The sequence below is a fragment of the Euleptes europaea genome, chromosome 1 (assembly GCF_029931775.1).
Source record: "Euleptes europaea isolate rEulEur1 chromosome 1, rEulEur1.hap1, whole genome shotgun sequence".
In the NCBI taxonomy this organism is placed as follows: domain Eukaryota; kingdom Metazoa; phylum Chordata; class Lepidosauria; order Squamata; family Sphaerodactylidae; genus Euleptes; species Euleptes europaea.
In genome coordinates, this window is record NC_079312.1 from 115530948 (window position 1) to 115547204 (window position 16257).

Sequence of the window (16257 nt, forward strand, 5' to 3'; positions counted from 1 at the left end):
ACATGCGAGGCCAGGCGCCTCCTCCCAAGTATTTTGAGTGGAGTGGCTATGACTTTGACTCTCGCAGCTTGTCCTATCCTTGTGCTTGCAGGATGTTAAGACGGTACCCCTGGCTTTCGTTATGGGGAACCAATGCCCAAGCAGCTGAAGAGCCCCGCTGGATCAGACCAAAGGCCCATCTAGTCCTAAGTTCAACAGCAACCCCGCCAGATGGCTCCCGAAGCAAGATGTGAAGCTGTCCATTCATCCCTTTGCCTTGTCTTGAACGGTCCCTCGCTAGCGCCCGTTCCTTTTAGGACCATACCGACGACTCCTTGTGTAGAACTCAAGACTGCTGGGAGGCTCTGCGGTCTCCCAGCGCTGCTTGCTAGACGGCACCGCCTGCTCACATTTGGCCTTGCCTGCCTTACGGCAAAGGCAGCTTTTGGAACCTGGTTCTTCCTGAGGCTGTATGAACTCCAGTTGGTATCATCAGGTGACGGATGCATCCGGCTATCCAGTAAACTGGAACCGCATGCCCCTGATCCTGGGAAAAGCTCTGGAAAAGGTGTCAGATAATAAAAGCCTGTGTTACGGTGTCTGCGTGGGCTACTTTTGAGGAGATTCCCAGGAACATACCCAGGGAGATGCTACTCCAGATCTAGCCATAACATTTGAAGTGGCAGGAAATGTTTACAGCTGAGTTATAGGTCCATCTGCCCCGCTAGGGGGCACCAGTTTTCATCCATTCTGGGATGAAATGCTGAAGTTTCCCCGCTGTTGTTTGACCCAGTTTGCAACCTGGTTCTTAAGAGGCTGTTAGCAGGGCTGCCAGAGAAAGCTGCCAGCCGGCATGCTGGGATTTAGTTTGTGATATAAAGGCAATAAATTGTATAAGGCAAGAATGCTCTGCAAAGATGCTTTATTGTAACAGAGCGTCCTGTGCTGGTTAACAGCTTGGACAGTCCAGGTACTGGACATGCAACAGCCGCATGATTTCACACACCCTGCAGAACGTCTGCTTGGGACTCTCCCCCTTGCCCCCTCTCCAAGAAAAACTGGGCAAACACTCTTTACTGCAAAGGCCTCGGAAACCAGTCGACATCATCCCGCAGTACAAGGTATGACCACATCACATTTACAGCCTGTTAGCTGGTGCCTCTTCCTATTATGTAGTAAATCTGCAGGACCCTCAACTCATTCCAGTCCAGACAGATACCCAGAAGTTGTCTTCTTCTCTGTGGAAAAGTGATGCTGTTACAAATCCTGCAGTTGCTCAGTTCTAGAAGACAGTTTCTCACGTCCCGTTGAGTTTGAGAAACCAGATGCCAGTGCTTTGAAAATCACCTTTCCAGCCCTCCCCCACCCCCAGTCATCCAGCAAGGCTTCCCTAGAATACCCAGGTTTATAGCCAGGCACAGACTGCATTCAGACATCATTAAAAATGCTCCCCTCATGCAGCGCACCACGATCGAAAAAGGAAATCTCTGGCGAACTCCTAGTTTATCAGGCTATCTGAATGCAAATACCTCAACAGACAGGATTATTTCTTTCCAAGTAATGAGGTCTCAGTAACCACAGGGTTAAAAATCCAGATTGACTGGAAAGAAACAAACCTGTTTGTTAAAGTGCCCGCATTCAAATACCATGATAAACAGGAATTAGTGGAACGCCTCCATCATCAGTCTTGGGTGCACCATGTAAGGGGAAGAGAGAGCTTGCTATCCTGACAGTCAACTATGTTCATGCCTATCATGAGCGAACTCCTGCATGTTTGTGATGGCTGAATGCAACCGTTAAGCCACCCGGAGCCATCAGCCCTACCCTTGCTCTCTTTCAACACAATTTATACATCATCTCTAAGTGGAAGAGGGCCATGTATACTGAAAACTTTATGAGCAGCCTCTAGGTGGCATGGGGAAAGTACATCATGGGCCAGGAATGACACTGCAGGATAGCAGAGTAAACAGAATGCTGTATTATTCACACAGCTGTAGCTGAATGATGGAACCGCCTGATTATAATTGGCCAGACGAACACACGAACGAAAGGTTTGGGGTTGTTGTTTTTAATCACCTGCTTAGTAGTCAACTGACAAGTTTCCTCCCTGCTTAGAAATCTGAAGGCAATCTCTTTAAGAAATTGCTGAGCTGTGCCAGGGTATAATGAATGGAATCCTCCTCCACCCACCCCCCTTCATTTCAGCACCTCAGAATATACCAAAGTCTCCATGTATAGCTTATGAAGCTGCCTTATGTTGAGTTGGACCACTGGCTATTTAGCTCTGCAGTGGAATCGGCTGCCTAGGATGGTGGTGAGCTCCCCCTCTCTGGTAGTCTTCAAGCAACAGCTGGACAAACACTTGTTGGGGATCTAGGCTAATCCTGCATTGAGTAGGGGGTTGGCTAGATGGCCTGTCCATGGCCCCTTCAAACTCTACGATTCTAACGCCTGTAACTAGCTTCAAGATTTGATGCGTTGCTCTTTCCCAGTCCTGCTTAATTGGAGATGTGCAGAGTTTACCTTAAAGCCTTCTATATATAAAGAATGTGCTCTGTCACGTAGCTATGCCCTTCCAAAGGAATTATCATGATTCCTTAATAAAACGGCAAGGAAGACCCATGTTGGAAAACTAAGCAGGGAGCTGACCCAGAAGTGTCCTCTATTCCACACACTTGGATCCCGTCTCCCTCCTGTTGTGGAGGAAATTGAGCCTGCCATGATGGCTCCTGCGTCACCAACTCTTATTATCAGCAAAGGGCCCTGGATACTGACTCTAGAGAGCCTTCTGTTCCATGCAAATCTCATGCCCCTTCTTGCTAAACATGGTTTCCTAGGGAGACCGCTTGGCAAGCAAGGGGCAATGTGCAAAAGTGCTTCGTAGGTCTCTTCAGAGGATAAGTACCTCTGCTCGTTCCAGATGGCACTAGAGGCGGCCCACAGCAACGCTGCGCTCAGAGCTTCGGAAGGAGCTGGCCTCCCAGCGGTCAAAGCCCATCTTGAGATCAGTGCGTCGTAGAAACAGAGCGAGAATCTTGCGCAACACAGCACGCCGAAGCAGGATGTATACCCAGGGGTCCAAGATCTGGTTCCAGGAGGCCAGGCGCACACCGAGGAATAGCAACTGCTCGTAATCGGCACCACTGGAGTTGCTCACCGATAGGATGACGAAGACCTGGGAGGGAAAGGAGAAATACAGTGGTGAGAGGACAATATGTTTGTGGGGGCCCCAGAGATGCCTGCCTTCCTCTAGTGATCTTAACAGAGAAGTGGGAACCTGCCCCCCATCCCCAGCTCCCTCCACATTAATGTTATTCCATCCACGCACAAGTAGTCCACAATTGTTTCCTGACAAAAGGGCTGCCCAGTCTCTAAGGGCTTAATAAATAGGGTTGCCAACCTTCAGGTACTAGTTGGAGATCTCCCGCTATTACAATTGATCTCCAATTGTAATACAATTGATTTCTCCTAGAGAAAATGGCCACCTTGGCCATTGGAGTTGATGGCATTGAAGTCCCTGCCTGCCCTCCTCAGGCTTCGCCCAAAAAACCTCCCGCCAGTGGCTAAGAGGGACCTGACAACCCTATTAATAAGGCTCAGGGGGTCGGTTCATTCCCTGCACTTCAGGGGAGGGTCTATGAAAGCTGCATCACAAATCTCCCATGCACAAAGTCAGTTTGAATGAAACTTTGGCCACTGGATAACATAGACAACAAAATCAGTTCAGACACTCCCCAGGAAATCCTTTTCCTAATCAAACAGTCCTCATGCATCTATCGACTCCGCATCTGCACTGGAGATATCACTAATGCCTGTAAGCATGGAACTGTCCTGCTGTTCCAGTCACTGTGACAAACCAGTTCCCTGCTTCTCTACTCCTTTGAAATGAAACTTGGGAAGGCTCTGGGGTGGGGGGGGGAATGGAAAAATTTGGGGGAATTGTTTTCCCCCATGGACCCCCCTCCCAATTTTTCCAGTGAGAACTCCTATGATTTTTTTTTCTTTTGTAATGAGTGAAATGCTTTTTAAGACACCTTTTTACTCATAACATGTTGCATAAACGTTTTCATGCAAGGCAATCTACAGCATTGGATAATGATAATTCCTGTGAATACTGTAGTTATACCTATATAAATAGGTGTACTGATATGAAATTGTGCAACCCTAAGGAAATAATCTCAGTACACTACCACAATTTCTCCTTTTAAATATATTTCTTTCTTTCAAAGTTTCTTTCTCCAAGTATATATTAATTTTACCTTTTAACTTTTAAAAGGTAAAATTAATATATACTTGGAGAAAGAAACTTTGAAAGAAAGAAATATATTTAAAAGGAGAAGTTGTGGTAGTGTACTGAGATTATTTCCTTACTGTAGTTATACAGCATATTTTCAAGGACACATTGTTTAAATGTGAACAATTTTGGCAACACTTAATATGCTATAATGTTATCGATTATAATAGATTTCCGAAGAGTTTTGTGTCTTCAAGGTTTCAAAGTTCAACTAGATATTCAAATATGCTGCTGATCCTGTTGTAACTATATGAAAACATTTGTGTCCAAATAATGCATTGCCTTACATTTAATACAAAAGTTATTTCTATTTTCAACTTTTATTTTTTCCTACTTCTCAGGTGGCAAAATATGTCTCTCTCTCTCAGTTATTGGGCATATTCACAATTTTGCAAATAAAAACATAGTAAAAACACATATTAAAATTATTAAAACCAAACAAAAACAGACCATTAAATTCATATGGAATGGCAAAAAAACAAGAATTAGATTCAAAGTCTTGCAAGATGATAAAAAGAGAGGAGAATTAGATGTCCCAAATATTAAATTATACTATCAAGCAGCGGGCTTGGTCTGGATTATGGAGTGGATACAAAATCCGGAAGAAAGAATAATAAGACTAGAAATGGCAGATTTGGAAGAAGGCCTACATAAATACTTATGGATTAAAAATCCAGAAAAAAAACCCAGAAAGAAAATCATGTAATCAGAGACAGACTATTTAGAATTTGGGAATCTGTGCAAAGGAGAATAAGTCCCCCAATATCACCACTAATGTCTCCTTTAGTAGCATATTACGACAAACGTGAGAAAAAGCCATGATTATATAACTTACGGAGATATGTTAACCTTGAAAGGAGAGATCAAGACGTGGCAAAAGATAAAGGATGAAGGCTAACATATACAATGGTTAATATATTTTCAACTTATTTCAAGACTCAAGAAAGACATCCAGATGGCAGGAGGGGGGAAAAAGGGAGTTGACTGAATATGAAATGATAATAATGAAACAAAAGGATAATCTATTAGGAAAAATCTATAAATTGCTACTTCAATACAATACTGAAACAGAACAAGTTAAGACATGCATGATCAGATGGATGCAAAACTTTCAAGAAGTATCTTTCCAACAATAGGAATCCTTATGAACTAAAGATACCAAATTTACAGCGAGCCAATCTTTAAGAGAAAATTGGTACAAGATGTTGTATAGATGGTATATCATTCCAAAGCACATTGAGAAGATGGACAAGAATTACAAAGGGAAATGTACAAAGATTGATGGTACTTTTTATCATATGTGGTAGACTTGTGAAAAAAACAAGGAAGTACTGGAAAGAAATACCTGCTAAAATGGAGAAAATTCTAAAGACTAAATTTCTTGTGGTAACAAAAAGTATGCTGTTGGGCATCATACCAAAAATGTTCCAAAAATTGCAGAAGAATTGTTTGGATAACGGAGACCAGAGTTACAACAGCAACGAAATGAAAAGCAGAAGAATGCCCCACCACAGCAGAATGGGAAAACACATTGGCTGAATACGCATCTATGGCAAACCTCACAAACTTATGTTAACAGGAAACCATTTAAAGAAGTTCAAGAAATATGGAAATTATATATGTGTGTGTGTGGGTTAAGTGCTGTCAAGTCGCTTCTGACTCATGGTGACCCTATGAATCACCGTCCTCCAAAATGTCCTATCTTTTTTCTTTAAGAGTGTTATTCTTAGAAACTGCAAAAAACTCAGGAACATCAGAAATTAAGAATGAAACTAAAACAATACATAGATTACATAGACAAAAAAAAAACGATCACAAAAATTACATAGACCAAATAAAAAGACCATTCTTGAACTTCATTTGCAAACCCAAATGTGAGCATCAATACATTCCGCTAATTCTCTGCTCATTAAGACATAAAATATTGGTTTACCTAATTAAATTACTTATATTACAGTCATAGGTTTTACCAAAATAAAGTAACAAATTACCCCAAACCTTATTAAATTCTTCCCCCATTTTATATCCTTGAATTACTCTGGTATTAAAAGTAATTTTTTCCATAATCATGAACATTTTTATTTTCTGTCGCCACCTGTCCGAAGTAATATTTTCTGCCATTTTCCAATTCGCGGCGATTACCAACCTCGCTGCTATAATCAAAAAACTTACTAATGTTTTCTGTGTACAATTCCCATTTTTGTTCAAAAATAGATTCAAGAGAACTATTTGCACTGAGGGTTCTATTTTTTTCTCTGGTAATCGCCTCAATTTCCTTAAAAATTTCTTTTCAAAATTTTTGTATAACTGGACAGTCCCATCACATGTGGATAAATGTACCAATTTCCCCACATCCTCTCCAACAATGCCTATCTACTCCCTTATTTATAAGATGTAATTTTTGTGGGGTAAAGTACCATTTCTGCAATACTTTTATACCATGTTCCTGAATTTTCATGGATATCGATTTGAATGGGGGTCTTTTAAAAATTTCCTTCCACTCCTCCTCACTCAAATTCATTTTTAACGCCCCTTCCCATATCCTCTTTAATGCTGATGCCGTTTTATATTCCTGATCAATTAATATCTTGTATATTCTTGAAATCAATTTCCTTTCCTTTACATCAATCTTATCAACTAATTCCTCAAATTCATTCAAAGGCTTTTTAATTTGTTCTTGTATTTCCTTCTTACTCAAAAAAGAAGTTATTTGATATTTCCATAGCCAATGACTTTATTTAGGGAGGAAAGTCTCAAGGCCCATTAATTCCCCCTCCTCTATCGTTTTCTTAACATTCTTTAAAAACACCCTTTTATCAAGAATCCTTTCAAATTCCCTTCCATAACCTCTTAACGCCTCAAAATTTGGATGGTAGACAAAAGGTATTAATTCAGAATAGGCCGGGTATAAATTCTTTTTCCATTTGTTCCAACAAATAATCGGGCTACATAACATAGACCAAGGAGTTGTCTTGCAAATTGAGGGCTGTGGCTTCCTTTATAGAGTCAATCCATCTCCTGTTGGGTCTTCCTCTTTTCCTACTGCCCTCAACTTTTCCTAGCATGACTGTCTTTTCTAGTGACTCTTGCCTTCTCATAATGTGACCAAAATACGATAGCCTCGGTTTAGTCATTTTAGCTTCTAGGGTCAGTTCAGGCTTGATTTGATCTATAACCCACTGATTTGTTTTTTTGGCAGTCCATGGTATCCGTAACACTCTCCTCCAACACCACATTTCAAAGGAGTCTACTTTCTTCCTGTCAGCTTTCTTCATTGTCCAGCTCTCGCACCCATACATAGTAACAGGGAATACGATGGCATGAATTAACCTGATCTTGGTTGCCAGTAACACATCCTTACACTTCAGAATCTTTTCTAGCTCCTTCATGGATGCCCTTCCCAGTCTCAATCTCTTTCTGATTTCTTGGCTGCAGTCTCCCTTTTGGTTGATGATGGAGCCAAGGAATAGAAAGTCTTCAACAATTTCAATTTCAATATTATCTATACTACTCTTTAAAAATAATAAATAAGTATATCAGGATTAAGTATTATTTGGGGGGATCTCAGAAATATAAAACAACAAGTAATACTATAAGTTGTTTTATATATTATATGATATATTTGATTCAATAATTTGATTTAATAACAGTAGTTTTAAATAATTAATTTCAAAACGGTATTTTATTAGTATCACATAGAAAACCTATGTTTTATAATAAGACTGTTATGATTATTGAGGAACTGTTAGTGATACTGTGTATTGCATAGAAGAACATTGGTCCATATTATTAGTTTTTATTTAGACGTAATGGAGGTAATGATGGAAAGATCGGACTTTCTAATATCTATTTCTTTATTCTAGGTTCTTGCTCTTTTTTATCTTGTCTTTTGTTTTATATCCCCAATAAAAATGTTTTTAAAAACACACCATTAAACCCAGAATTAAAATACATACAAAGACATAAAGACAACAATTAAAATATTGGGCAGGAAGAAGGGATCACAGAGGGAACACCAAATGAAACAAAAAAAGGCTTCACCTGTTGGTGGAAGATGGCAACAGAAGAGGACAGATCAGTCTCTGCGGGGAGAGAGTCCCAGAGCTTCGGTGCCATGACCGAGAAGGCCCTCTCCCTGGTGGCCACCTGCCTAATCTCAGAAGGTGGAGGCACCCAAAGCTGGGCCTTGGAAGATGACTGCAGTGGTTGGGCACGTTTGTAAGGGAGTAGGCGGTCCTTCAGGTACTTTGGTCCCAAACCATAGAGGGCTTTAAAGGTCAACACCAGCACCTTGAATTGTGCCCAGAAACAGATTGGGAGCCAGTACAGATAAGCCAAGACTGGAGTGATTTGACCCACTCCAGTCATCATCCTGGCTGCAGCATTCGGCACCAGTTTAACTTTCCAAACACTTTTCCAGGGTAGCCCCACAAAGAGTGTATTGAAGTCATCTAATCTAGATGTAACCAGGGCATGTACCAAAGCGTCCAGATGGCATTGTTATACTCCTAAATTCCATAAGCATGCAAAATAGTATAACTGTATACGCCTTCCAAGCTCTAAGTGATGCACTTGAAGTTACTGGAACAGTAGAATAAGTTTAGGTTTGATAAGAAATATTGCATATATTTTAATCCCCAATCCATTTTTTCTTAGTTAAAAAATGAAGGAAAAAAAACAATTTTCACGACTGCAAAATTTCTCAAAATTTGACACCTCTGCTCCTGATTAGAGGCCCCCCCTTTCAATTACATTCTTCCCTACTCACCAGTAAGGGGCTCCAGCAGATGCAGGAAACCACCATGATGCCCACCAGCTGCACAACCATCTCAATGTCATGAGCCTTGGCCCGCCGGTGCCCACATTTGCGCTGACCACGGAGTCGGGCCCGCACCAGGATGAGTCCACTGAACGTGTTGCAGAAGAGGGAGGCCAGCAAGGAGGCCAAGCCCAGCAAGGAGAAGAGGAGAGCAAAGGCCCCGTCTGGCCACGCTTCTGCTCCTCGCACCTTGATGAAGCACCAAGTGCCGGGAGCTTGAACAACATAGCTCCCAAAGGTACAGAGAGGCATCAGAGCGATGGCCAGAGCGGCTACCCACAATCCTACCAAGGACAGCTTTGTCCGGCCCGGTGTGACTAAGGCAGCATGCAACAGGGGACGGGTGATGCCCACACAACGCTCCACTGCCATGATGCAGCCCAGAAAGAGCGGGCATAGTCCGAAGAACACCATACAGGCTCCAAAGAACTGGCAGAGGGATCCAGAAGGGTCCATGGCTGCCCAGCCACGCCGCGTGGCGTAGAGTCTCAAGACAAAGGAGCCAGGGATGACATGGCCTGCCAGGTCAGTTATAACCAGACTGCTGGCAAAAAGCAGGAAGGTGGCCTTGGAGCGGCGCCGGAAGCGGGCGTAGGATTGTACTAGGATGGCCAGTGCCACCAGATTGGAGACAGCGCCCAGGGTCATAGAGAAAATGGGGGCAGCAGGCGATGAAGCGCTTGCGGTGGTCTTCACCAACTCTGGGTGCATTGAAGTGTTGGCCAACGAGATGGCAGCTGGTGCCTGGGATGCATTGGGGGCGTGGATGGCAAACATCCTGTCAGTAATGGCCTCCGGGAGCAGGCATCTGTCAAGGCAAAACAGGCATCAGAAACTCTACCAAAAGCCTTTCTCAGGAGCCAAGCCACTCTTTTCTTCCTCATGCATTCTGCTCTGAAAGGAAGGGGAGGGGAGAGTGCTTGATTTGAGGGCTACGGTCCAGCACGCACAACCAGTTGTACGATCCTCCCCAGCTCCCGGGGAACACACAGCACAGAGAAGCCACTTTGGTTCTTCTTCCTTATTTCAGCTCCACTAATTCTATTTCTGAGATGTGTAATGGTACAGTATAATCTGATCTAGCCAAATCTTGGAAACTAAGCAGGGTCAGTACTTGGATGGGAGACTACCAAGGAATGCACGGCTGAGGAAGGCAAAACAAACCACCTCTGCTTAATCATTTGCCTTGAAATGATTCCTTCCTGGGGTTGCCACAAGTCAGCTGCGACTTGATGGCACTTTGCACACACACAATTCTATTTCTCCTAACTTCCTCTTCTTCCTTGCCCTGCCCTCTGAAGACTTTCCCCCTCCTCTTTCCACCCCTCTTTATTTGTGTTTCACATCTTAAACGGTAGAATCTGCACGCAGGGCTCTTGCTTTGTAAAAGCTGTACAGAGCCCAGGATCGTTTTGCTGCTTTTGATTAAATGGTGGTGGGGGCTGGCAGGAGCCTGGGAAAGAGAGAGGCTCCTTGGGAGTCTTCTGTCTGTGGGGTAGTCAAGAAGAAGAGAGTACTTCTTCACAGTTTCTAAAGGAAGTGCATACAGTCCTAGTCCTGATCTGGATGGCCCAGGCGAGCTAAATCTTGTCAGATCTCGGAAGATAAGCTGTGTCAGCCCTGCTTAGTATTTTAGATGGGAGACCACCAAGGAAGTCCAGAGTCGCAACGTAGAGGCAGGCATTGACAAACCACCTCTGAACGACTCTTGCCTTGAAAAACTCACGGGGTCGCCATAAGTCGGCTGCTGCGGCTTAACTAGACTTTCCACCACCATACAGCCCTACTTGTGTATTCATCAAGACAGTTCATTGCCATCCTAAACAGCTACACTAATCTAAGCCCATTTACTTCAATGGATTTAGAAGGGTGTAATTCTGCTTAGGATGGCACTGATCATATCAAATGATCCCCAAAATTGATATATAGTTATTCTTCACTCCCCCCTCCCTCCCAATCTGGGATCATATAGGTGAGGAAGCCCCAAATAAAGTAGTGATTAAAGAATGCAGAGAATCTTTTTTTAATTGTGACTTTTAAATTTTATTACAGCCCTCTCGATATTATATTTTAAAATTCAATGTTACATTATTCACATTCCCCTCAGTCCAATGAAGAAATATAAATCTTGGGCAGGGGCAGCTTTTTAAAAAGGTCAACATGCTTAACATGTTCAGTATTATAAATGCAAGAACATACGTGACAAATAAGTGACAATCATTATTACCCAAATTCTTTGTCACATTCTCTACATTGCATAAATCGTCACAGCAATAATAAACTGAGGAGGACACGCAGAGCCTTTTCCTGGGAACTGGCGTCATTCTACTCTACAGCTGGTCATCGTGTCAAAAGTGATGGGAACACATCATGAATCTGAGAGAGTAAACCACCCAAGAACTCTCACAGTCCAGTCCAAAGCAAAGTTAAGGGTCATTATCTATACTTTTCAAGCAAATGTTCAAGCAAATCTGAACGATTATCAGTCTTTTTATACTGGACCCAGTGGTACTAGCTCCTCTTGTCCACTAGTGAAAGAAGTAAATTGCCACCACTGTAATATTTGCAGCAGGGTTCTTAAAAAACAAGCGTCTGTCTGTAGTAAGCACATGCAGTATAACTGAATTACTCTGCTTTTTACATTTGTTATTTCTATTGTCTGGCTCAAGTAACCTGGGGCTAAATTCAGAACCAGATGATTGAGTCATGGCTTCTAACCCACTGCAGCTCATACTTGCCTCTGTGATTGAGAAACAGAATCCAGGAGTCCATAATTCAGACAATTTACAAAGTTTAATTACTCCTTAGTATCTTAACCACTTCTTTTGTACTTGACTTTCCCCTGTACTTTCAATACACACTCATTTAATAATCTGCACCAGTGTAGGAAGTGTGGATTAGTTAATGAGGAGTATACAAATCTCTATTGTATGATTCATGGGAGTCACTATATGAAACAGAATTTCCAGTTCACATTATTTAATGCAAACGGTTGGTTCCAAACATAGACCAGAAGCCAAAAATACATTCTGCTGGATTTGTTGTGTGCCCGAGAAGGTATCTGCTACAACTTTTGTATTGCGATGAGCTTTCTCCACAACCAGTTGCCTCCAAAGGTGCTATTGTCACACACATACATTACACACCCCTTTTCTCTTAAATCAAATAATTTAGGATAACATCCAGGATCCACAGCTTAGAATCGCCAAGCTAACCACACAGGCATAGGGTTACCGCACTTGTATTCCCAGCGAAGTATTAAGAGTTTGAAAATGTTATAAAAAATACTGTTCGCACTTTCTAGGTATTCCCACCGATGTATTAAGAGTTTGAAACTGTTATAAAAAACACTGTTCGCACTTTGTTTGGCCCCTTTAGCTGTGAAGACGTCTTCCAACCGTTTATAAGCCGTGGTATCCAAAAACCCTTTTAAAGCGGTTTTTTATAACATTTTCAGACTCTTAATACATCGCTGGGAATACAAAGTGCGGTAACCCCCATACAAAAACAGAAACCCTCATCATAAGTTCTGAGTGCAACAGGGTGGTCACATCGTGTTAAAATAGAAGCAGCATAGAATTATGCACTTGGATTTTTTGCCTTGGATTTGCCCCTCTCAAAATGTACATTTCCCCCATCTGAATTCTCAGCACTCTGCACGGGGGCTTATTGTTGAGTCCTGAGAATTCGGATGGGGAGAAATGTGCATCTAGAGAGCGGCAGATCCAAGGCAAAACCTCCCGTGCATCAATGGCCCAAGTGATTTTGAGTAGGCAACAGCGTTGTTTGGAAGAACTTTGAGGGCGCACAGACAGCATTTCCACCCTTTTTGGTTTGCAGTAATTTAGGATAAACTATTGGCTTCTGATCAAGTGTTTTTAATCACCAGCACGGATCCGTGTCTGCTTTTTTACGCACGTGTGCATCAAAAAACGACAGATCCCCCCCCTCCCCGATACTTCTCAGCCATCCTGGCTGTGGCGCGCGCCGTCGTTTACTATGCATGGAAAGTTTTGCCTTGGATTTGCCACTCTTTAGATGCACGTTTTCCCCATCCACGTTCTCAAAACTCAACAATAAGCCGCCATGCAGAGTTTTGAGAATTCAGATGGGGGGAAACGTGCATCTCTAGAGTGGCAAATCCAAGGCAAAACCTTCCATGAATAAATGGCACCGGGTCCTGAAAACAGTATCACGAGATCTGGAACCAATCTTTCCTCCACCCGGCGCCGTTTCCCCGCCGTCTGCCTAACGAAGACGACTCCCATCGGGGACACACACGCACGGACCTTCGTAGGGCAGCGGGCCGGAGGGAGCCTCCCCCGAGCAGGGCTGCTGCCCCTTCGCGGCGTCCAGGAGCTCCCCGGCGGCGTCCCGCAGCCTCCGACCAGCCCGCGCCTGCCTTTCCCACCTGCTTCCTCCTCCCCGTCATAGGGGCATCTGTGGCCGGGAGCGCCGCGAGCTGCTCCAGCCTGGCCGCCACTCACCTTTCGCAGGTCCCGTCCCGCCTCTCCAGGGCGCGCGAGCCAGTCCCGCGCAAGGCTGCAGCCCAAGTGCGCCCCAGCGCCGCGCCGCGCCTCGCCCTCTCCCGCCCCGCGGCAAGTGATGGGACGGGCCTCGCCCCCTTCCGGCGCTAGGGGGCGCGCTGACCTCCTCCTCCTGCGCCCTCCGAAGCGGAATCGGCTCCTAAGGTCAGCCTAGGCCAGGAGGTTATTAGTCAAAAGAGCCAAATATCAACAGTGCAACGATTTGAGATTTCTTTTGAGAGCCAACTTTCTTAAACTTAAATTATATAGGTAGGTACACTGTTTATTAACTTAATAAACTTTAATTAAAGTTTTGTCTTAATTAAATTATAGGTACGCTGAATAAAACTTGATGTCATACTTAATAGTGATCTTATTTATTGATAAAAATTAAATTGTAAGTCCTTCCATTTCCCCCTCCCCGTCCGGAGTCCTCGTCTGGAGGCCTGGTCTACTGCCATAAAAGCCTATTGGTAGACCTGGCCTCCGGCTGAGTCCCATTGGGAGGCCAGGTCTACCCATTGGCTTTCTTGGCAGTAGACCTGGCCTCCAGAGGCCCATAGAAGCCAATGGGTAGACCTGGCCTCTGAAGGGGGACTTTTTCCCCTCCTCCGAGTCCAGGTCTACCGCCAAGAAAGCCAGTGGGTACACATGGCCTCCCAATGGGACTCAGCCGGAGGCCAGGTCTACCAAAGGAAGCCCGCCCTGCCCAACAGCTGATAGGTGGGGGGGCAGGAACTGCTGAGTCACCCGCCCAGCAATCACGCGGCTAGAGGGGAGGGAAGGGTTTAGCCTCCCAACCATTGAGGGCAAGGGCAAGGGTTACCCGGCCATTCTCCACGGCAGGGGGTGGGGAGAGACAGCGCGCCCGCTCGCCCACTCTCTCTCTCAGGTGCGCCGGCTCCGCAGCCCGGCTGCCGGCGCAAGAGCAGGGGCTCCGAACCAAGTTCGGAGAGCAGCACTCAACAGGCCAAAGAGCCGCTTGCGGCTCAGGAGCCGCAGTTTGCAGTCCCCTGGCCTAGTATAACTTCAAAACTCCCCTCCTGCAGGTTCAGGGTCGTTCAGTTAAGACCATGAGCTTAGGGAGGGTTGATGAGTCTTCTTCACTCACAGCTACCGCCAGTTCAGTATTTGCTGCTGCTAAGCGGTGATCGGGCTCTGACCTGGATGGCCCAGGCTAGCCTGATAGGAGACCACCAAGGAAGTCCAGGGCTGCTATGCAGAGGAAGGCAATGGCGAAACCACCTCTGTTAGTCTCTTGCCTTGAAAACCCTATAAGGGGTCGCCATAAGTCGGACTTGACGGCACTTTACACACACACACACACAAGGGGATTGGACTTGCCGCTGCTGATCATGCAATGCCAGGTTGCCAACCTCCAGGTACTAACAAGAGAAAGACAGCACTGATGGCTATATAAAGTAACCATTGTACGTACTTAATAATTCTATAATGGATACGTTCATAACAAAATCCAGTTGTGTTTTATTCTGTATTTTTTCAACAACATGAACATGAAAGAAACATGCAGAATATATCACAAACATGCAGAATGCAAAGGAAAAGTCCAAGCTTTACACTAATAAGCACAAGTCGTAAATCGAATCCAGTTATCACACACTCCTTCTATGGCTGAAAAGTCCCCACACTCCTTCTAAGGCTGCAAAGTTCTTAAGCCTTTATGCAGGAATGCCGTTGTATGCATCAAGGTCATAAGGTTTCCAAATTCATTTATACTGAAATAACAATGTACATGTCAATGCCGTGAGGCTTTCCGAATTCACAAGTTCAGAGATGAAGCCGTGCCCTAAAATCCCTAAAACCATGCTCCCCAGTGATGCTTGTTCTTCCCTTATCTGTAGGGTTGCCAACCTCCAGGTAGTAGCTGGAGATCTGCTATTACAACTGATCTCCAGTCGATAAGGATCAGTTCCCCTGGAGAAAATGGCCACTTTGGCAATTGGACTCTATGGCGTTGAAGTCCCTCCCCTCCCCAAACCCTACCTTCCTCAGGCTTCGCCCCAAAAACCTCCCGCCGGTGGCAAAGAGTGACCTGGCAACCCTATCCCAATGAGAGGGGGGCATGAGCATCCACCCTAACCTCCCTCAGAGGGAATAAACACAGGGTGTCATTCGTTCCGATGAAGTGATCTTATCTTCATAACCTGACACTTGGAGAAGCCAGAAACCTGGCTTTTCAAGACCCAAGACTGTGTGTGTAGAGTGTGGCACCATCAAACAACATGACACTGGAGCTCCCTGATTGAAAATCCAGATGTGCCGTTCGGCGTCCAGCCAGTAGCTGCAGCGGGTAAACAGGTAAACACATTCTTCCTCCTCTGCACTATTTCCCTAACTGGAAATATCCTTTCCCCTCTGCTTTTAGCTCTCATAGGGAAGAAAAAGACGGGCAAAACACAATTATTGTCCCTGTCTTTTTTTCTTTATTGGGTTTAAAGCAGAGATGGGGGTTCGACTATGATTATCTTGGTGTCGCCCACTCTTACTTGGGGAGGGAAGTGAAGCTATGATAGGAATAGTCACAAAGCTCCATTGCCCCTTATATTCCGCTTCTATTCTTACTTGGCCTGTTCCTCTGCTGTCCCAATCAGCACCCATGCCCTTCCGTTGACTGCTGC

The 16257-nt window shown here is 44.4% G+C and overlaps 1 protein-coding gene across 1 annotated transcript; it reads right to left on the minus strand.

Moving 5' to 3' along the window:
- Nucleotides 1–2905: 2905 nt before the first annotated feature.
- Nucleotides 2906–13620, minus strand: PTGER1 (prostaglandin E receptor 1). The gene is made up of 3 exons (XM_056865204.1): nucleotides 13580–13620; nucleotides 9042–9900; nucleotides 2906–3154 (listed from the first exon to the last, which is right to left on the minus strand). Exons 2-3 carry the CDS (start codon nucleotides 9867–9869, stop codon nucleotides 2906–2908), a joined length of 1077 nt encoding a protein of 358 aa, XP_056721182.1. The 5' UTR covers nucleotides 9870–9900; nucleotides 13580–13620.
- Nucleotides 13621–16257: the final 2637 nt, after the last annotated feature.

What these genes read in the sequence shown, in the direction of transcription:
- PTGER1 (XM_056865204.1), bottom strand. Translation starts at nt 9,869, where the DNA reads ATGTTTGCCATCCACGCCCCCAATGCATCCCAGGCACCAGCTGCCATC. An exon ending in TCTGCTGGAGCCCCTTACTG is followed by an intron (nt 3,155 to 9,041) that starts GTGAGTAGGGAA and finishes TTTCCCTCCCAG; the next exon opens with GTCTTCGTCATCCTATCGGT.